Source organism: Strix aluco, chromosome 2, assembly GCF_031877795.1.
Source record: "Strix aluco isolate bStrAlu1 chromosome 2, bStrAlu1.hap1, whole genome shotgun sequence".
Lineage (NCBI taxonomy): Eukaryota > Metazoa > Chordata > Aves > Strigiformes > Strigidae > Strix > Strix aluco.
The window spans coordinates 46,049,089-46,072,370 of NC_133932.1; the positions used below are offsets into that span (position 1 = coordinate 46,049,089).

General features: G+C 38.5%; 1 protein-coding gene across 10 annotated transcripts in view; it reads left to right on the plus strand.

Annotated features, from left to right (window-relative positions):
- The window catches only part of DMD (dystrophin), a 1,148,563-nt gene that overhangs the window by 919,697 nt on the left and 205,584 nt on the right, over positions 1 to 23,282 (plus strand). For all 10 annotated transcript variants that reach the window (XM_074814589.1, XM_074814586.1, XM_074814591.1 and 7 more), the window contains one exon: positions 23,021 to 23,193. In XM_074814589.1, coding sequence (XP_074670690.1) covers positions 23,021 to 23,193 — 173 coding nt within the window. The remainder of the gene's footprint in view (positions 1 to 23,020; positions 23,194 to 23,282) is intronic.

Here is a 23,282-nt window from a genome sequence, read left to right on the forward strand (position 1 = left end):
AAAATATGAAAATATAATAACATTTTGGCACAAGAAATTGTTTTTATTTTCTTTTAAAACAAAACCTCACAAATCCTAAATTTTGAATAGCAAAAGTAGCCAATGCAATGTATATAACAGGGAGTGAGTCAAAGTCACTAGAGTGGGAATGGACAGCAGCCTGTCACATTGTAGGGGTCCGCAATTTAAGATGATTGCTGTTTCTTTAGTCTTCTCTGTTGCTTGTCTTCATATCCCACTTTTCTGCTACAAGTGCCTTTTTTGTTTTTTGTTTTCTGAGTCCATTCTAATATTCCCTCCATCTATTTAAATTTAAATTTTTCCTAGTTTAATGATGAAGCTTGTGGTGCTAAATTACAGGTGGCATCTTCAAAGTGTTCTGACCATGACTCTGAGCAAAGTAATCTGAAGAATTTTCTCCTCACTAGTACTTGCAATTTACTTTTTTTCACAATAGAATTTCACATAGAATGGGAGTAATTTATTCTTGATCTCTAGTTTATACCTTACCACAAGAAAAGAAACTCTTAGTTTTTATGCAAGCTTGAGAAACATGTCCATAATCTTTCACCCTATATGGCACCATTCATTAGCAGTAACCTGATGAAGTAGTAGTGTTTTGTTTTGTAAAAGGAAAAAAATTCAATGGGTGCAAAAGCAGAGAAAAGTGCAATAGAAAGTGTTGAAAAAGTAAAAGATTATGAGAAAAGTAATCAGGAAATCAAGAGGATTAGTTAGAAAACAATACGAACTTTTTCCTTTTCAGAATTCCAACTTCAAAACACAGGGCATTGAATAGAATAGAATAGAATAGAATAGAATAGAATAGAATAGAATAGAATAGAATAGAATAGAATAGAATAGAATAGAATAGAATTCTATTTTCAGTTGGAAAGGACCTACAACAACCATATAGTCCAACTGCCTGACCAATTCAGGGCTGACCAAGTTCAAGCACATTGTTAAGAGCATTCTTCAAATGCCTCTTAAACTCTGACAGGCTTGGGGCATCGTCCACCTCTCTAGGAAGCCTGTTCCAGTGTTTGACCACTCTCCTGGTAAAGAAATGCTTCCTAACGTCCAGTCTAAACCACCTGTGGTGCAGCTTTGAACCATTCTCGTGCATCCTATCACCAGATACAAGGGAGAAGAGATCAGAAACTCTCCCTCCACATCCCCTCCCCAGGAAGCTGTAGAGAGCAATGAGGTCACCCCTCAGCCTCCTTTTCTCCAAACTAGACAAGCCCACAGTCCTTAGCCGCTCCCCACAGGACACTCCTTCTAGCCCTTTCACCAGCTTTGTTGCGCTCCTCTGGATACATTCAAGGACCTTCACATCCTTCTTAAATAGTGGGGCCAGGAAGTGTACACAGTCCTCAAGGTGAGGCTGCACCAACACTGAATACAGTGAGATAATCACCTCCTTTGTCCAGCTGGTTATGCTGTGTCTGATGCACCCCAGGGTGCAGTTTGCCCTCTTGGCTGCCAGGGCACACCGCTGACTCACATTGAGCCTGCTGGCGTCCAGAACCCACAGATCCCTTCCTGCAGGGCTGCTCTCCAGCCACACCTCTGCCAATTTATACATAACGCCCAGTCTTACTCCATCCTAGGTACAGAGTCCAGCATTTCAACTTGTTAATTTTCATCCTGTTAATCATTGCCCAATGCTCCAACTTATCTAGATCTCTCTGTGAGGGATCTTGTCCCTCAAGAGAGTGAACAGCACCTCCCAGTTTGGTATCATCACAAACTTGCTGATGGTGCATTCAACTACTGCATCCAGATCATTAATAAATATACTGAAAAGAACTGGCCTTCGGATTGAGCCCTGAGGAACACCACTGGTGACTGGTCACCAGACAGATGCAGCCCCATTCACTACAACCCTTTGAGCTCTGCCCTTCAGCCAGTTCTTCACCCAGCACACTGTAAACCTGCTTAGCCCACAGGTGGACAACTTATCCAGAAGGATGTCATGAGGACCAGTATCAAAACCCTTACTAAAATCCAGAAAAACTACATCCACTGCCTTCCCTTCATCCACTAGTTGGGTGACCTTATCATAGAAGGATATCAAATTAGTTAAACAGGACATTCCTTTTGTAAACCCATGTTGATTGTGCCTGATGTTTGCATTATTCTTTACATGCCTTTCAGTAGTATGCCGTATAATCTTCTCTGTAATTTTTCCAAAGACTGAGGTTAGACTAACAGGTCTGTATTCCCTGAGTCTTCCCTCATGTCCTTGTTGTAGATCGGAATGACACTGGCCAGCTTCCAGTCAGCAGGGACCTTTGGTAAAAGATCAAGAACGGGGTCCTGCCATAACATCCACCAGCTCCTTTCAGTACTTTGGGATGAATCCCATCAGGCCTCATGGACTTGTGAACATTCAGCTGATACAGCTGCTCCCTTACAATTTCAGTGTCCACAAATGGAAGGTCACTGTTCCCACACTCATGGCCCTCTGACTCAGGGGACCAGGCAGCCCAAGGTCTATCAGTATTATTAAAGACTGAGGCAAAAACCACATTGAATGCCTCTGCTTTTTCTTCATCCCTTTTAGTCAAATGAGCATCTTCAACAAGTGTCGGTCCAATGTTTTCTTTAAACCTCCTCTTACTATGAAAATACTTTTAAAAAACCTTTTTTTTTAAATCTGACACAATACTGGCCCATTTCAACTCTAACTGAGCTTTGACCTTTCGTGTTTTCTCCCTGCATATAGGAACTGGAGCTCTATACTCTTTCTGTAAAGCCTGACCTCACTTTCAGAGATCATACAGTTCCTCCTAAGCTCCATGAGGTGTTCCCTGTTCAGACAAGCTGGTCATCATTCCCACTTGTTTGACTTACGACACAGTAGAATTGCCAGCTCCTGTGCTTCTAGAAGCTGGTTCTTAAAGACTGACTAGCTTTCATGGACTCTTAAGCACTCAAAAGCAGATTCCCGGGGTACTCTGCTAAATAGCTCTCCAAATAGCTTATAGTTTGCTCTCCTGAGGCCCAGGTGCCATGGTTTCAGTCCAGAGGGCAACTGAGCACCATGCAGCCACTTGCTCACTCTTTCCCCTCAGGAATGAGAATGAAAAAAAGGCTCGGGAATTGAGATAAGGACAAGGAGGGGTGACTCACCCATTGTGGGCAAAAGGCAGATGTGTTAGGGGAAGAAAAAGAACATCAATTTAATTCAGACACTAACAACACTACCACTTAACACACAGAGTAGGACAGTGAGAAGCATTACCACATCTTCAAAACACCTACCCCCACCCCTCTCTTCTTCCTGGGTTCAGCTTTGCTTCTGATCTCTCCACCTCCTCCCTACCCAGCAGTGTGGGGTGGGAGGGGGGGTCTGCAGGGGAGGGCCAGGGGATGGGGGTGTTCGATCAGTCCCTCACACTCCAACACTTCTTCCTCCTCAGGGGGAGGACTCCTTGCATTCTTCTCCTGCACGAGCACAGGGTCCCTCTCATGGGACACAGTCCTCCACAAACTTTCTCCAACATGAGTGCCTCCCATGGGTGGTGATTTTTCCTGAGCTGCTCCAGTGTGGGTCCCCCTACACTGTTGCGATGGCATGATGCAATCCTTCCAGCGCCAAACTACAGCAGCGGGGACTTCCCGCAGAGTCCCAACCTTCTGCAGGTGCAGTCACCTGCTCTGGCATGGGGTTCTCCATGGGCTGCTTGTGGGCATCTGCTCCACCATGGACCTCAATGGGCTACAGGGGGACAGCCTGCCCTCTCACCATGGGCTGCAGGAGAGTCTCTGCTCCAGGGCTCCTCCCCCTCCTCCTTCTCCTTCTTTCTTCCACTGACCTTGGTGTTTGCACAGGTATTTCCCTCAGAGCTCCGACTCCTCCTCTCAGATTCCCCTTCTTATATATGTTGTTGCAGAGGTGTGGCTACCATTGCTCAGTGGCTTGGCCCAGGCTCAGAGGTGGGTCTGACTTGGAGCCAGGGGACCTTTGAGCAGCTTCTCACAGGGGCCACTGTTGTAGCCCCCTACCCCACTACCAACACCCCCACCACACACACACAAAGCCAACACACCAGGGTAGCAACTCTGCTGTCCTTTTTTCTCATTACGCTGAAATTTTTAAACTCAACCATTTCATGATCACTGTGGCCAAGACAGCCACCTACCGTCACATCCCCCATGAGTCCTTCTCTATTCACAAATAACAAGCCTAGGAGGGGATCTTTCCTAGTTGGCTCACTGAGTACCTGTGACAAGATGTTATCTCCTACAGACTTCAAGAATTTCCAAGACCTGCTCACCACAGCAGTTATTCCCAGATGATGTCTGGGAAGTTGAAATCTCCCATAAGGACAAGGGCTGGTCCAGAAATTTCTCCTAATTGCCTATAGAATAACTCATCAGTGCTTACATCCTGGCTGGGTGATCCGTAGTAGACACCCACTATGACATTTCCTTTGTTTTCCATCGTGCTAATCCTGACCCAGAGGCTCTCAACCACATCATCACTAACTGTGCACACTTAGACTGTGCAGTCAAACCTCCCCCTTAAATATAGTGCAACACCTCCACCTTGCCTGCCTTGTCTATCCCTCCTGAACAGTCTGTGGCTCTCCATCCCAGCATTCGAATAGTGAGACTAAACTTAGTGGAAAAGAGAAAAAGACACTGGTACCAAGAATGAATGAACTCTGCTGATCTCAGAACCTAGGCTTGAGAACTGGCTAAAGTGGAAATTGTTTTCTGTCTTAGTTATGTTTCCTTAGAAAATCATTGGAAAATCACTGAGCCAATAAACTTAAGGAAATCTTCACAGCAACTTACCATAAAAGAACCATTCCTGTCTGTGCTTGCATCTTTCTGAAAGGAATTTTCCTTTTTTAGTGAGACAGAGATGGCCAAACTTCTCTTCATGAGCAGTTGCCTGAAGGCATACTGGTGAAATAGAAATGTTATTTGTCTGGTGTAACATCTTCAGTGATGTTTACAGCCTGTTTTTATAAATTCCAGAACATTTTGTCAATAACTGGTAGATGCTGTGACCCAATGCAATTGGCCACTGCTGGTCTCAATCAAAAAAATATTTCAAGTTCAGATCTCTGTTACAGGGAGATGTAACTTCAGTGACAACTTTCATATAATGAGTCATTTTAACACTTTTTCAGATACAGGTGAAAGAAGGTGAAACAAATCAGTTTCTTGCTGTTTATTGGGTTTGTATAAGATGAAAAGTTGTAAAAATTGAATAGTTCTAAAGCATTCTTTGATTAACTGTAATCTTTGATTGGATAATAGAGTTTTTTTGTCCCAGATTATCATGAAAGGAAACCTGAACCATGTTGCCTCTCCAAGTCAGTTATCTATGAAATGTGCCTATCACACTCTGGGTTGGCATATTCTAGTATATTGGAGAAAAAGAGTTTCCAGATCTGCAGTACCACAAATGACTCAGTTAAAAAGAACTGAATATTACAGCATTCTAGTAATCTTCCTCTTTTTTTTTTTTTTTTGCTATGTCCTTGCAATCAGTAATAATTTCAGACAATTTCATAGTAAAAAAAGTACTGATCATTTTAATTAACTTCTTTTAAGAGAAAGGGGCATGAACCTAAGTTTTCTACATAGCATATGACTGAGTGACTGGCTTGCTAGCTGTCAGCATACTCTTTCTGCTTTTTAGGGAGAGGGTTTATTCCAGTTCAAAGCAGAGTCCAGAAATCTAGCTTTTTCATGAAATAAAATTTCTGGGGTTTACCACTAGTTGCCACAAATGATTCTAATAATTTAACTGTAGTATTCTGATTTATACTGATTATACATCTGTATATATTTCCATGTGACTTCTAGAGTATGCAGTCACATGAAAACATTGACAATTTAAAATCCCTGAAAAAATGGTTCTTAAACTATACTCTTTAAATAAAGATTAAATGCAAAGTCTGGTTACATAGTGCAGTTGAAATAACATGTACAGTACGTTAAAGTTTTTATTGTCTCTGTTTTGAGAGGACCTGCTATGGAATTTGTAGAAGTTTACTGTTCATTTTCAAGGAATTGGATCCAAGACTTCTCTGGGTTATCCGGGGATGAAAGAGATCTCCTTGGTTTACAGCTGGCATTGCCCTTCAGGAGGCCTGAAGGATGACCTACGCAGATCCTGATGGTGTTCTCCTGCCATAGTAGGCAACCTGCAGTCATCACATCAGGGAAAGCTGAAGTTTTGGAGTTACTGTAAAGGCAGAATAAGACCTATTGCAATAGGCAGGTAAAGTACTGTATCTCTTCTAAAGCAAGCCTTTTGTGTAGGGGGGAGTGTGTTAGACAGACTTAACCTGAGGGACTAGTATGAACAGCAGGGAAAAGTTGGTGCTTCCAGTTCAAATGATTCAAGTTTCACAATTCCTTCAAGGAACTCTTTGCTACAGAAGCTTGGCTTGACTGTTCAGTGCCCATCAAACATTTTCCTGCTCTTATATCCTTTTGAGTAGGCCCTTAATCCTTCTGATTAGGTAGTTTTAGCAACAGGGATTAAAGCACCACCGCTTGATAGAAAGTTAATCCAGGGCAGTAATTGCTTTTCCATCCCTGAATTTGGGGTGGTGCTGTCTTTGGGTCTTAGGGATCACCTGCTGTTGTTGGTAAATCAGTGCAGGCTGTGATTCAGAGGTCACATCCCATCTGCATACAGCTTGGTGTTGTGCGGAATAGACTGTGTCTGATTCTTGGAATTAACTGTGACAGCAAGATCATTTTGGCAGATTGCTGCTGTGGCATGTGTATAGGTATATTTGAAGGACGATGGTGATATACTGTTTTCTGTTCAGCATACCTTTGCTTATGGGAGACTTTCCTTCCCTCATACTTGATTTTTTTAATCAAATATGTGAATATATAAATTTTAAAGTCTTCTCTTTTTTCCTTTTTTTAATTTCCTTTAATCTAGGATAAATTCTGCATGCCAAGCATGTCCTTTGGCAAGTAAATAAATGTAAAACAAGGAAATGTAAAAGCTTTGCCATTATCTCCCTTTTCATCAGCCTCTAAAATTTCCTCCTACAGACTATTTTATTTCATTTTGTTTTTTATAATGCTGCATCCTCTTGAGACATTGTTTAAGCAGCAACTCATGTCTGTCCTCACTTGTGTGTGCCCTCGGCAAACAGACGCAATTGCTGAGTAACAGGCATCAGAACTGAATGTCATTGTTTGGTTCTTAGGCTTTCATCAAGATTGCAAAGGGAACACAGAGCTCCACTGGGAAACTAAGCATCAGTATTTCATTTAGTGGTACAGTTAGATTATGAAGTTCAGTATGTGCAGGGGTATTTATTTCAGAATACTCGCTCTTATGGAAAGAGACTTTTGAATTTTCTCTATTAGCAAGTCAAATGTATAGAAGCTGTTTGAAGAATACAGACAAAGTCTCAGATTTAAATTTTAGATCAACTTTTTTTTTTAATTTAAAAATGTTTTCTTACACTAGTGCTAATCAGCATGATGTCAGTTTAACTCAGTCGGCATTTGAGATAAAAGCAGTGTATATGAAAGGAAGTTTTAATCTTGATGAGACCTAGCACTGAATGAGTGCACGATGCAGGTGCACTACTATCCCTCACTCAGTGAGCATTGAATAGTGATATTACTCTGTCAGAGCTGTGAATAGATTGATGTCATGAGAATTATTTTTATCCAAAATTGATAGATATCAAATGGATGTAGGTAGAAGATAATAGGGGTAAGTGGCATTACACTGAATAGCATAACAGTGACTACTGCTATGAGTGCCTTGAGGGATATTACACTTACCCTGTTTCAGTCATAGTTTACCTAATTTAATCTTTTAAATCTCTGGAAGTTCTTATGCTCACTTCCCCGGGTTAAGACAATGTCCTAAAACTTCAAGAACTACTTCTGGGATATAAGTAATTCTTCCCTCACCTCTAGCCTGGAATTCCTATTATGAGGCCCTCAGATGCAGATGTTAGTTTATAATCATTATCAGATCTTTTTTCTGCATCACTTCTAATAAGATAGGAGGTTTTTTCAAAGATATAAAGCATATCATGTGTCTCTTCTTTTGCGTTTAGTCTTCTGGGATTAAAAGCCATGCACATATCTTTTTAATTCTCTGATGAAAGCAATAGTGATACTTCGAAGGGGATTATGAAAAAAAGACGTGTAACTTCTGCTTTTGTTTCTGTGAGCAAACTTACTCCCTGGTGCAAAGATGGAAGCTCTCCCTCCATGAGCACTCTCATTAATATGAGAGTAACCCAGATAACCCTGTTATCTTTATCTCCTCACCATCTTTTTCATTTCTTGCAAGCAACCCCTCATTAACTTTTTTTTATATACACAAGCTTTTGGAATCAGTGAGTGTTAAAATTTACAGAGTTTTCTACAAATCAGAACATGATATATTGCGCTTCATAAAAATGTTAATTGCTGTGAATGTTGTAGAAAACACAAATATTCAGTAATAAGATGATTTGAACATGTGTTGTCAAAAATGTCTTTGTACCATTGAAGTCATGAGCATTTTTACATGCCAGTTGTTGCAGCAAGGGTGCAAAGAGGCCAGAAGCCCTGCTGAGGACTGCATAGTGATGGTGTTGATGTGCAAGAGGTCAGGGCAGCAACACCAGCTGAAGCAACTGTCCTCAGCACATCAGAAGCTTTGAGTCAGAAAGAAAGAAGTCCTAAATTCTCAGAAAGAAGTCCCAAGGGAAGTGCTACCAACCAAGTTTCTAGCCATTTTGGGGTGCCTGGTGTGTCTCCTGGGGCTGGAGACAGCAGTATCCTTACCTGTGGGAGGTACACTGTGGTTGTAGGAGTTTGCAGCAGGAGGTGAACAGACTGCATACCGTCTAGGGAAGACAAAAGGAGATCAACAGGGTCTTCATGGAGGGATGTGAAGGGCAATGAGAGATGCTTCTCTAAGTGCACTGACAGCAAAAGGAAGGCTAAGGGAAATGAGGATTCACCACTCGGTAGGGTGGGAGACCTGATGACCAAAGGCACACTAATGTCTGAGGTACTCGATGCCTTTCTTATCTCATCTTTCACTATCAAGGTCTGCCTTTTGGACTCTTTAAGGTCCCCAGGCCTACTAATGTAGTCTGTAAGAGAAATATTACCCGCTATAGAAGATCGAGTTAGGGAGCATTAACCCACGCAGCAGTACAGGCTGGAGCCAACTGACCAGAAAACAGCTTTGCAGAAAATGACGTGAAGGTTCTCATCAACAATAAATTGAAGATAAGCCAACAGTGTGCCCTTGCTGGGGAAAAAAAAAGGGCCAGCTGCACTCTGAGCCCTGTTATCAGGAATGTAGACAGCAGGTCCAGAGAAGTGATTCCTCCTCTCTATTCAACTTCTGAGAGTCTGCAGCTGGAGTGATGCATCCAGTTTTGGGCTCCCCAAACCATGAATGGCATGGACATACTAGAAGGAGCCCAATGGTCACCAAGGTGGTCAGGAGCTGAAGCACTTGATACATGAGGAGAAGCTGTTACAGCTGGACATGCTTGGCCTGAGGAAGAGATGGCTCAGGGAAGATCTTACTCATCTCTACAATTGCCTGATGTGAGACAAAAGAGAAGGCAGAGCCAGACTCTTCTTAGAGGTGGACAGTCATAGGATGGCAACAGGGGCAACCTGGAACTTGGGAATTTCTGATGATATAAGGAATTTCTTTTTTTGCTGTGAGAGTGGTCAAACGATGGAAAAGGGGTCTGTTGTAGAATCTCCATTCTTGGAGATATTCAATGCTCAACTGGGTAAGGCCCTGAGCATCTCACTCTCACTGGACATGCTTTGAGCAGGAAATTGGATCAGATGGCCTCTGGAGGTCCCTTCCTTCCCAAGTGATCCTGTGATTCTAAATGTTGACTAATACTGTGTTTTGTAGCAGGTGTGACTGGACAGAGGCATTTCTGGACTGCTATGGTATTGTAGATTTTCACTTGGCAGTTTTTTTTAATTGAACAGTTGAATCAAGAATCTGTGCGCTCTCACATTCTTCTAATCTTTGTAGCACCCAACATGTGTATTATATCACTCTTTATTGCAGCAGAGTAGAAAGGTGCTTTTTTCATTATAACTCCAAACATTATGTGGTGACATTCTTAATGGGTTAGGTTTTTTTGTTACAGGTTTGGTCAGCATATCACTTTGCTTTTAGGGCTCTTATAATCCCAATGTAACAGCAACATTAGATTTTGATCATCTGTTTTCCATAATCACTTCCTGAATATTTTTACTTCAAAACAGAAATACCTATCACACAGTTAAAACACAAACTGTTAAACCTACTTAGCCTTTGATATTTGATCATGGTAACCAGCTTAAATATTTTAGAATTCCACTTTACTCTGTGCTGAAAATCCCATTTCTTTATGATTTGGCTACATTTTTATTTCATTTGTAGACCAGATTAATTCTACTTTTGAAAAGGACAAAATTCCAGCATATTGAACTTTTTAAAAAGAAGCTTTTAGTCAGAATTTCCAAGGAGGTTTTTATCCAAGCCAGGAGATTGAATGAATCATCACGACTGTAAGACTTGAAAATAAATAAATAATATCACAGGTTACAGAGCTCTTTCTTCTGAGCACTTTCTAAGTGGCTGATAATGTTCAGAATATCTGAACGCTGTCCATGTCAAAAAACATACGTGCCTGGTTTTCATGCTGTGCAATGCAATCTACATTTTTTTTATTCTCTTTTTGGTTCTACCTGGGAGAAGAAAAGACACCAAACAAAACAACACCTTCATAAATATGAGAGAGATGCTATTCATCTTCTGGCTTTGCTACTACAAAAAATTTGGAAGAATGTTGCCAAAACTAACAGCAGGATAAAATGTATCAGTCTAATTCTGTAGAGAGAGGATGATAAACCAAAATACAATTGGAAAATCTGCATAAGGAAAGGGTTTATGATTGTAACAATTCCATTAAATCAGACTTTTGCAGATAGCAGCCAATAAGGTTCTCAGAATATATTGAAGGAGACATTTTTTGGAAAAGAGTAGAAATAGATGAAGGCAGCTATGAAGTTGCTTTTTACAGAGTAGGAATAATGGGTGTTAATCCCCAGGGAATGCAAAGAAAGCTAGGTGTAGAAAGAGTGAGAACATTTCTGTTAAGTCCATAGTAATATTTTGGTAAAAATGATGCTCTTTCTTTCTCTGAGCTTGATATAGATAGATGTGAGAACTAATAGGTGTGTATAAACAAAGTGTATTTTTTTCAAAATGAAATGGATTGTGGGGTTGTTTGGGGTTTTTTTAACGTACATTGGCTGCATTCTGATTGAATCCAAGGAGAATCTGGGAGGACCAGTTTCAAATGGCAGAGGTCCTGCTTTAACTCAGCTTATACAGCTTCTCCTACCCACTATTAGCAGGTTTCATACAAAGCAGCTTCGGCCAGTATCTTTGGGTATGTTATATGAATGCGATTCAGAAACCTTTGGTGTATACAGTTGCTGTAAAAGCTGCGGTGTGAGTAAAACAAGTATGGCAAACCAGGTTTTCATAATAATTGCTTTTTACATTTGTTTTTGTTTTCCTTGAAAGTATTACTTCCCTCTTAAGTAGTAGTCAGCATTTACTATGAATAATAAACTGATAGCCTGTTTCTTTTTGTTGCAATCTAATACATTGGTTCTGACAGTGTCTCTTCCAAGATTACCTGTGGTACCATACAGTGTTCCTCAGCACCAGACTTCTTCAACTTTGGGTGGTATTACTAATGTGACTGGACTGTATATTTGAGCAAAGTCTTTAGTTTTCTGAGGTATTTGAGTCTCTGAGTATATTCATACATTTTATGAGTATGTAGTACTTTGGGACATTTTATGAACTGGTTTCTGAAAAAGTGTCTATCAGCCCCATGTCTGTGTCACATTTAGTGTTTGTCAAGACTAATGAGAGCAGCATATTAAAAAAACTTCTGGGTATTGGAGCAACTTTGATTCAATTAGTATTGAAGTCAAGTACTTGAAGTGTCCTGTGTCAGCAATTTATAAAGTGTTTGATAAGTGATCTTGACTGAAGCACTATAAAAGCAATTACAGGGTATAAACATGGGCCTGGATGGTGTACTTTGGAGTGACAGTAGGAGAAGAGGTCATATTTGATCTCTACAGGAACCTAAGTAGGAGCATATGACTTTCTTACAGTATTTAAGTTCTGCCTAATATATTGACTTACTGACAAGAGTGTACTCTTGTCTTCTGAGAACATATCTAAACCCTGAGTTCTTTTTTAAGTTTAAAGAGAAAGAACCTGATTCTAGGAAGGAAGGTTGGTTGGGTTTTTTTTAATTCCATATATATTTTCTACATGACTTCTATTACTGTATACTCATCAGACCCACCTCAGTTCCTTCTTAAGTACTAAGTACACTTTAATTTTAAAAGTGTGTATTTCACTTTTCTTTGTTTTTTGGCTTTGGGGATTTTATTTGAGACAGAAAGCTGAATAGATTAGTGTATCAGCTACTTTTACCTTTATTTCTGTAATGGTATCTGCATTTGGCTGTGATCTTTCTTTTGTAACTGTTAGAAGCCTTTATTTTGGGCAAAATTCAGGTGGGCTTTCATTTTTCCTCCAATAAAATATAAACAAGCCTCAGAAAGGCATAAATAATGGTTCCAGGTGGCTGTCTTGATGTGCAGATCTTGGAGATGATTGTTCTTATATAGATCTAGATGAAAACACTTACGTGATTTCACCAATACAGCCTCTAAATGAAAATTATTTCATTTTTGTTATTATAATGGAATTATTTATCTTTTATGAGAATTGAAGGCAAGATAGAGGAAACAAGTGTATTTTTTTTCAATTGATGAAGTTGAGAAAGTCAGCGATTCAAATTAATTGATTTTTTTAATGACAAACTGAAAAACATGAAAGAAGTTGATTTTCTCTGCAAAATAGCATTTTTCTTTAAAAAAATTAAAATATTAAGATTAAAAAACAAGTTTAGCTATATGTCAGAATTTGCTGGTGATTTCATTATTTTTTCAGTGATATTTATCATTTTAACCTGAAAATTTATTTACTGTAGGAGCACATGCATCTTGCTAGGAAATCCAAGAAAGTACCAAATAATTATTTTCAGGATGTAAATCTTATTGAGACCCCTCAATACTGGTATCCTGTTCAACTTTGGTTTTGATTTTTTGATGCAACATGATTAGGCTTTGCCACACCAATCAGTATGATAATTAAAGTTGCTGTTTTGAAGGATTTTGTTAAAAATATCTTCCTTTTTCAGATTGTGAACATTTGTCAGTTATTTGCTTATTTCAAAGCAGTCAACATGCATTATTACATCATTGGAAGTAACTCACAGCAGAACATACTTCTGGGTGTTGCTACCTCTGTGGTTCAGCTTGCTCTGGAAGAACCTAAAGTGATGGAAATTCTTTGAGCTGAAAACTGATGAGGTTGAAACTTTTCATCTTACATCAAATTCCTCACAAATGCAATTCTCTGATACAATAGCATACTGAATGGTTAAACATCTCGGTATGCAGATTAACAATAATGAGTTAATAGACCAGAAGTAATGCTATGCATTTTAATTTGGCCATTGTGTTTTGGGTATTCATGGAAGCACAGTACTGGTTTAAAAGTGGAAGACTTGGTTTGTGATCGGCGTTGGTGTGAACAGGTAGCTGAGGATTTTGGGTTGGAGGATCAGAAGGAAAAGCCCACTGAGGGAGGCTGTAGCACCATGTTCCCCTAAAGACCTTGCAGTGGGCTGCAGTTGGCAGCAGCTCCTGTCTACAGCCACCCTGGTCCTGAGCCTGACAGCTTTTATCACCATATCAGGGCTACCTGATGGCTCTGTGGCTCTGACCGTTGTTGCACTTAGAGGGGGGTCCACTCACACAGGGATGTGCCATAACCCACAGATGGAACTTTTAGCTTGTTGGCTTCTCACCAGGTGTCTGAATGTGTGGAACCCCTTATACCAAGCAGGGTTGTGGTTATATCAATAGGAGGATAAAACTAGCTTGTCTCATGGCAGTCTAAACCCAGCTTGTGTTCCCTGTTAATGGGTAAACCGACCAACACTTGATGAATTCTCTTTTGTGGTGACATCAAAGCTGACATCAAAGGGTGGAAGTAACTTCGCTAATAGTTGATTGCTGCAGGGTGTTCTCTGTGGTAAGTTTTCTGACATTGCTTGCTTAAAACCTAAAGTCAGAAGACCCTGAGGCCACACTAGCATGGCCTGTATTCCCACTAAAAATCAAGATTAATTATATTTTTGCCCTTTATGCTGCTCAAGTTTTTGTCCTCCCTGGGATTGTCTCAGGACACCTCTGGTAGGGAGGATTTGGCGCAAATATGTGCAGAAGCACTGCAGCTTTTTCAGCATTCCCTCTTGCATAATGCCCACCAGATCCACTTAACCTGCCTTTGATTAAGAACAGTTAACTGCAGTGGATCTTGCACTTTAGTTGAGAGTAACACCTGAAATAGTATAAATTCCTAATTGAAATCTCATTACCTCTGAAACAATGCTAACTTCTAAAAGGAGCCCTAAAACCATTACAGTTATTGTTTTGCTTGAACCAGTTTTAATAATGTGTAATGTATGAGGCCTCTAGTTTCTGCTTTATGTTCTACATTGTTCTCTTTAGAGTTTTAATAAGATTTTATGTTGGTTTAGTTAATTGAACATCATGTTATGAAACTGATATACCAATTATTTTTCCCCAGACATCAAAGACTCTACCAACAAAACTATGATATGTCAGACTTTATTTAAAAAGAAAAAAATTATTTGTGACAGAAGAAATTAGGATAAAGTATAGAACCAAAATGGTTTCTTTTAATTATAAAATGCTCTTAATTTTTATTTCAAAAGGATTTGGAAGATTGCATATGTTTGTGCATTTGAGGAAGGGTGTAAGTACATATGAATTCCATAAGTGGTAAAATATGAGATGTCTTACTGTTACATGCTTGTGCATTGAAACCTTAGGTCCTTTTCTGTGAAACAAATATACAGTCTTATATGTACAAATAATTTTTCTTCTAGGAATGGTAATTTATAATTACTAAATCTCAGGTATATTTCATTATGGGTTGGTGACAGAAAACAGACTTTGTCCTTTCTTCTTTTGTAAGATTTTTTTTCTCCAGGCTTTGAGACAGTTATTGCAGTTCAGCTTTTCTGGCTTCTTGTTGTAAGAGAAAATTAGTATTAATGGTCTCCAAACTATCCAGCAGGACTTTCAGACCTTGCCTGACTAACTGAGTGGAAGTAAATGTTCCTGTAGAGCATGGTGCTGCCTTTGTGCTGCCACTGTTTCATCTTTGAAAAATGGGGAGAGAAGGGGAAAATTACACGTGCTGAAAGTAGCAACATCATTATTTTGCTGCAGAAAGATTGCCGAAAGATCGATAGGGTGAGTGTGCTGACAGAATGTGCAAGTGTAATGAGATTAGACATTCATTGAAGTACAGGCATCACGACTGCATACTTGTTGGCAGCAGACTACCTTCTAAAATCTAGAAAACTATGCTAGTTTGTAATGGGCCTAATGGTTTGATTTTCAGAAAATTGTGTGTATGACTACATGCACATTTATGCTATTTTCCTCCTACTCACCCAACCCTCAAATACAGAGTTTTCAAAGGTAGATATCTAAGCCCATTCTTAGACATCTCAGTAGAGGTGGTTGATTTTCTGACATACAGAACACTCACAGTTCTCACTTTAATACATACACTTTGTTTGCTTTGTTGCATTTGTTTACCTGAAAGGTAGTATAGGCTATGGTAGTAAAATAAATATCATATACCATACAGTAAAAGTTCCTCATTGATGTGGCTACTAGGACTTTTTCTACCTTAGTGTAACCTCAAAGTAACATGATGTTTCTTTCTAATTAGGGTTTCCATCCTAGATATAATGACAAGGCAAAAAGAGAAACAATAAAAATAACAATTTCCATTAAAGTTACTGTTACCCGAATAGTTAATACTTCTCTAATCTAATAGCAAGGATTTGACTGGATGAAATCCGAAGTGAAGCTATCTCTATAAATGTAGAAAACATTGCATGTTTAAAGATTGGTTTCTTTATTTTATCTATTTATCTGTATTTTTATTACATGTAAATGAAAGTAGTCATTCGGGGTTTTTTTCAGTCTTCAAGAAACACATCAAGAAATCCATAAACTGCCCCAAAACACATGGAATTATGCAATAATTTATACTTAGTTATAATTGAATACAAATTAATTGCTAGAGGTATCATAAAAAATTGAGAAATACAAGGCCTTGTGGTATGTCTGAAAAGCCAGTCCTGTGAATGAGGACCTGCACAACAAAGACTTGAGCATATGTTCAAATGATTTGGTTGGTGCTCTTAAGAGTTACTGCTCCATAGCCGAGGCAGATCACTCTTAATGAAATGAAGAGGCCCACACCATGTTTTCAGTTACTGTTTTTCAGTAAGAGATAGCTACATTCTTAGATGCACCATGTAATCTCTTGTAATCTGAATATAGCCTAAACTGAAAGTTGTTTTGTCTGTTTATAAAGATAATATTTTCTGAAGACAGGGCCCAATTTTCTAAAGAAGGCTTTTGTATTTTCCTTTAGATGAAAGAATATTTCAAATAAGAATTTTGGTCCCTTCTTAATTCTGGGACTTGCAGAATTCAAAACCATAACACTGACAGACTCAACTTACACAAATGGTTTTCTGCCAGGCAAAGTTATACTTTTAGCTTCCACTCATCAACATTTAATTCTCTCTTAGAGGACTAACTCTTACCCTTTTTTATCTTGAAAAATGTGTTGGGAACCTAGAAATGCCTTAATGATATTCATAAACTTATCTTCCCAATAGAAAAGACCTTTTTATCTTTCTTTTTAATCAAGTCATTAGCATGAAACTCAGAGATGTAATCATACCAGACTGGAATTGGGGTCATGCCATAGACTAGCTGAATAGGAGGCTTCATGGCATGATGATGTATAGCCATTTCACAACAATGCTTTTAACTCAATAAGCCTGCCCTTTAATTACATTTTAAATCTCATTTGAGAAGTTTTTATCGTTATGTAAATTGCTCAGTAAATGCTCTCATTCTAAGACCCGATAAAAATTTTGCTTATGGACTGGGAGAGCAAATTATTTAAAAGCTTGATGTAGGTACCGAGAGCTTGTTTCCCACTTTGTGTGACAGAGCTTGGTTGTGTTAGTTAAGGTGGTCTATATGCTAATAAAACATTATATTCATCACTGTTAGATTCTCACTGTTAGATTGTTTGGAAACAAAATAGGTCCCAAAATCTTATCTGAATTGTATTTTGATCTGAAAAAAAAAACAAAAAACCCAAAACACAACAACAATATATTGCAAAGTTGAAGAAATACTTCAGTGTTTTGTTCCATCATTAATCTAAAGCATAGTATTTTCAATTTAGAACAAATGATTTATTTTGTTTTAAAAAAAAAGATACATTTCTTTCTGTTCAAATACTTTGAAGATAATGACTAGCTCACAACGACAGACTGTCATAAAGAGTAGTGCAAACTGGCCTTCTATTGTGAGAAACAAAAGAAACAGATCAAGTGCATCTTGCACTGAATCTACCACTTGTGCTTAAAATGCATTTGACTTTCTGTGCTGTAGCCATTAATTCAACATCTCCAGGACTATATCACCCACAAAACCATTCCTCTATCTAACAGACAGAAGAATAAACCATGATCCTGAAAGAGGTGCCATGTGCATGGATCTTTGTATCTCCAAAGACACAAAGTGTCTTTGTGTCTGTAGGGGCACTGAAAAAAAGTCTCAAACTCTCTGAACGCTCACACAGAGTTTAATGCTTTAGATAGAATCAGAAATTTGCAGGAGTTTAGATTTAATTAAATAAAAGCAAGTAGGATGATTAATTTGAAATCCAGTCCCTAAGCTGTGATGGACAGAGTTGCAAAATACAGATAGTGACTTCATTTCCTATATCTGTAGAAGCCATAAAGAGATTACAAAAAAAAAACTTCGTAAGGGGAACCTTTTTTGGTTATACCACCTGAACTTCCCTGTTGGTAAAAATTCACAGACTATGCCAAGCCCTAAGAGCTACTGAAGTCCATAGAGCACAGATGTATTCTTCATAGATGTGCTTTGTTCAGTAGTATTATTAGAAAAAAAATCAAAAGTGCTTTGAAACAAGTTTGTAAATTCTGCCTCCTCCAAGCACCTGAAATGATGTTTAACCATTCAGAATGCAAAATAAAGAGCAGAAAGAAACCCATGTTCTTGAGAAGTTTTGAGATCACTACAAAAGAACATAAAAATAAGTTTTCTACTCACAGAAGCTTGCATTTTAAACAGGGGAAGGGAAGGGAAGGGAAGGGAAGGGAAGGGAAGGGAAGGGAAGGGAAGGGAAGGGAAGGGAAGGGAAGGGAAGGGAAGGGAAGGGAAGGGAAGGGAAGGGAAGGGAAGGGAAGGGAAGGGAAGGGAAGGGAAGGGAAGGGAAGGGAAGGGAAGGGAAGGGAAGGGAAGGGAAGGGAAGGGAAGGGAAGGGGACAAAAGAGGCAGGAAAGGAAAAGGAAGAAAGAAAAAAAAGAGGAAGGAGGAGGAAAATTAAAAGAAAAATAGAGAAAGGAAAAAAGAGGAAAAGACAGGAAGGGAAAGAAGGGAGGAAAGAAGAATGAAAAGAAAGAAAGGAAAATAAAGAAGAAGGGGAAAAAATTAAAGAGGCAGGAAAAGAGGGAAAGGAAAGAAAAGGAGGAAGGAAAAGAGAAAGAGGAGGAAAAGAAAGGATTCAGGGAAGGGAAGAAAGGAAGAGAAAAACTAAAGGAGAAGGAAGAAAAAAGGAAGGTAGGAAAAGAGAAAAAAGCAAAATAGAAAAAAGGAGGATTACATCATTTGTACTTTCTGTACAGTATAAGAGGTTTAATAAAATATGCTACTAATTTAAGACATTTAAAATGTTTAGCTGTTTTGGGTTTTTTTCCAGAAATTATTTAGGGGAAATATCATATTCTCTGTTAATATAAATATGAGGGGGACAATTAGTTCTGTTAACTAGATAGAGAGGGATTATACATGTGTAGGATCTTTGTTTTGATTTGAGTAATTTTATGATAGCTTTTCTAACTATTTTAGTATTAGCATTACAGAAGCAGTACTGTAAGGGCTAGTACTTCTGAGCTATATACAGCCACACAGGTATTACTTGCTGATGCTTTGAGTACATGTGTGTAATTATGCAGACTGACTTTATTTTTTTAATTACTCTCAGTAAAGATCAATTTTTTCCTCTATGTTGATTTCCTTTAATCAGATGTGCTGTCTTTAATTTTGTGAACCTCCCATTCCTCTATTAATGCCATTTATTTCATTAGCAACTTTGTACGGTACCCAGAAAATGTAAAATGCTTCACCTGAAATGAAAAGCACAATTCCAAGGATGGAACTGGTTTTACAGAGGAGAATTTAAGTGGTTTCATTTCTTTAATTTTTTACATAATTAATTTAGTTTCTACCTTGTTTAGAACATAATTGTTTTGTCAGCTGTGTTGCTTTAGTTTCCAGGTCTTAGTCTGACTCATGTGTACTCTGACTAGTGTAACTACATCCTTCTTTCTAGGGCTTCATTTTAATTCCAGCCTATCAATCCCTCTCAGATGTATTGCCAAAATAATGGCAGATTTTGCCATGTGTCATGTCCTCTGTATATCATGCCTATATATTACATGTGGGATATGAAGGACATTGACACTGATTAATTATTTCTGATAAAATATCTCAAATTGTATTGAATTCTTATAGGACTGTCTCTGCTATGTGGAGGCTGACAGGACTTTCAATGCACTAGGTTTCACAGCGACGGCTCTAATATGTTTTGTTAAACAAGGATTTCACTCTGAAATTCTTAGCCAAATCTGCTCCTGACGGAGTTGCAGTTCTAAGTGGTTCAGCTCACTCTAAGCAGTAACCTGTGATCAAAAAGATGTTTTTCATTTTGCAATCTACTCTTTTTAAGGAAATCTATTTCCACACAGCCTCAGTAATAATCACTACAGCAAAAATGCAGCATACACAGTCAACATTAAGTCTGACTGTAACTCAGTAGGCTTATACCAGGATTGATTTTTTGTCCTCTGCAGTTCTTCCATGGGTTTGAACACACTGGGAAAGGTGAAAATGCAATAAATAGTCTGCATTTAGTCTATATTAAGTCTGTATTCTATGCTTCTTGGTATGATGTGTAATGACAGCATACTTTTGCAAGTATCTTAGCAGTTTATGAGATTAAATAGATCTTCCTGCTTTATTCTTGTCAAGAAAAATAATCTAGTTAATACTGACCTTTCACTTGTATGTTTGAAACCTGGAAATTACTTATTTCACAAAACAAATAAAAGGTGTATAGATCTTTTTCTTATATGCACTCCACTTCTCTTGGGATATGAAGTAGTCACTTAAGAAAGGATCTGAAATGCACTGATCAAAATGGAGTAAATATCTTTGTCATTCTCTTGCTTCTTTGTCATCATAGGCTTCCCTGCATAGCTGGAATAAACTACTTTTAGGAACATTAGAAGAAGTGCAGTATACACAGCTAATTTGGAATAAGGAAAACCAGGTCTTGAATACTAAGATAAGAGTACTTCACTTTTCATGTCTGTTGCCTATTTAACTAACTGTCTCAATTTATTGAGATACTATATAGTATTCTGAAATAAAAAGGATATGGCTTGATTTTATTTTCAGAAATATGTATGTGATGGGAGAAAAGTATGGAATATGTAGACCACTGAGACACTTTTTCTAGAAACAAGAAAAATGTGGAAGTGCATTTTTTTAAAATTTTGTGTTATAAAGTGATATATGTGTGGTAAAACACAAAGAAAGGATAGATTTGACAGCTTCCTACTGTGAATAGTTATTTGACATACATGTTTCATGGCACATGTTCTTGCTGAGAAAAAGGCAGCTGTTTCCATCACCACCCTAAAACCAAAAGAATTTTGTGCAACAGGTAGCGTATACAACAACCCTTTCATTCAACAATAGATTTATCAGTGTTTTCAAATGTGGAAGGATCTTAAAAGTATACAGACATTAAAAGTTAACTTTTTCACTGTGAACTTTATCCTTTCTTATGTATTGTACTGGCTGTTTACATCAGGTTTGTGATAATTAACCTAGCTTAAATAAAATCTCCAAATGTATACATGAAGATAAATAAAATTGGTAATAGAGTATTCTTCAGTCAAGCAAACAAAAATAAAATATCACAGCTGGAAGCTGAAGCAAGCAACGTTCAGAATTGAAATAAAGTACAAATTTTCAAGTAAGGGCATTCATACCTATAATATTATACATGGTTAGGTACCTTAATAGTGACATTTTTTAAAATCTAAATCATCTATTTAACATCAATAAATGAATATAATATTTATAATACAGTTGCATTCTGCAGAATTACCTCTGATGTATGCCAAACTCATTCCTACTGCTTTACTGCTAGGATGACCACAGATAAAGTAAAATAGTTGGATAAGAACTTGTATTCTGCACCAGAGATGTTCCTAGCACTCCTTAAAATTGCTCCAAATACAGTGCTAGTCATTAGTGTGCAAGAAATGGGTATCCAGTAAAGGACAGCAAATGACATTTGGAACAGCAGTAGGTGAACAAGGACAATCTACTCATGATTCAGTGCAGCTAACATTGCACTTAAAATATCAAATAAAACCAATTCAATTAGGAACACACCAAGTAGGCAAGTTGTGTGCTCCCCTCCTTCAAAGTCATTCTTCTAAAGAAAATTACAAGAAATTTCCACTGGGGACTATCTATGATGCTCAGTTAGCGCTGGGTCTTGCTCTCAAATGCCATAAATCATTCCCCTTTCACACTTCATCCCCAGCACTCCCATTTTGTGCAGCAAGAAACCACCACCAGAAATCTTAGTGCCCAAGCATCTCAGGAGAAAATGCAGAGCTTTATTCGCTAGGTCATTTTCTTTGTGTCTTTGTGTGCTTCTTTGCTTGAAAGTAAAAGTGCTTTTGTACTTATGTGGCTACATATAGAGTACGTGTGTGCTCATGTATGTAAGTATTTAAATTATTATTACTTTTTTGCATTTTTGTTCTTTTTAAAGAGCTTGATTCAACCACTGTTCTCTGCGAACGAATCTGACCTTGTGGAGTTGCAGGATGCAAACGTCTTGGAGAAGGGCAGCCAACATACAAAGGCTGCATTGAGTGTGTGGGCAGGCAGGAATGCTGGTACCAGGCAGCTCTCTAAAGAATGTTCTTTTGGCAGAAACAGCCGTGCTAAAAATGAGGGGGAAAAATGAATTCAAACTGTAGAGCTGGCCTGCAGTTATGAAGTGATAAGAAAAGTTGGCTGTTTAAACATGAGCTGCCAGTTGCATATTCTAGGTCCTTGCTATTCTCAGGCCCTCCTACAGCCATGGCCCTGACCAGTGTTTTGATATAGCACAAAGTGACTGTTTATTGCTATTGACTGCTGAGGCCAGTGGTCCGAAATGCGTTCTGTCAACAGAATGTAAGTGAACTTGGCATTTTAAAGCTTGGCTGCTGCAGATGCTTAGATTTCTTGGAATTGCCATGCAGCAGGACCGGTGTTGCAGTCCCCAGCTCAAACTGAAAATGTTGCACAGGAAGACGTATCATGTGAAGGTCAGATTTACCTGAGATCCTGAGGATTTTGTGGGTTTTTTCCCTCATCAGCACAGTGGATATATCTTAACCTTGCTCTGCTAGACTTTTAACTTTCTACATTTCGTTCAGTATGCTCTGTATGGTAAAAAGGTGTTATTCAGTGCAAATGGCTGTCATGTGAAAGGGAAAGATGACTGTGTATACAGTACATGATGTTGCCATAAAAGAAGAAATCAAGTTCTGTGCTGTGTTGTTCTGAGGATTTTTCCACTCATTTGAAAAGTGACAGCTTCTATGATTTTGTAAGAAATCACATATATTGTTTTCTGTTGCTTCTATAGGAACTACAGGCAGAAATTGACGCTCATACTGACATCTTTCACAACTTGGATGAAAACGGGCAGAAAATTCTGAGGTCACTGGAAGGCTCTGAGGATGCAACCCTGTTGCAGAGACGTCTGGATAACATGAACCTCAGATGGAGTGAGCTTAGGAAGAAATCTCTAAATATTAGGTAGGATCTGAACACAAGCAAAAGCCTACGGTCGGTGTGTAAGATGGAATGCTGCGTTTTGCCAGTAAAAAGATTTAATTTTGTTTCCC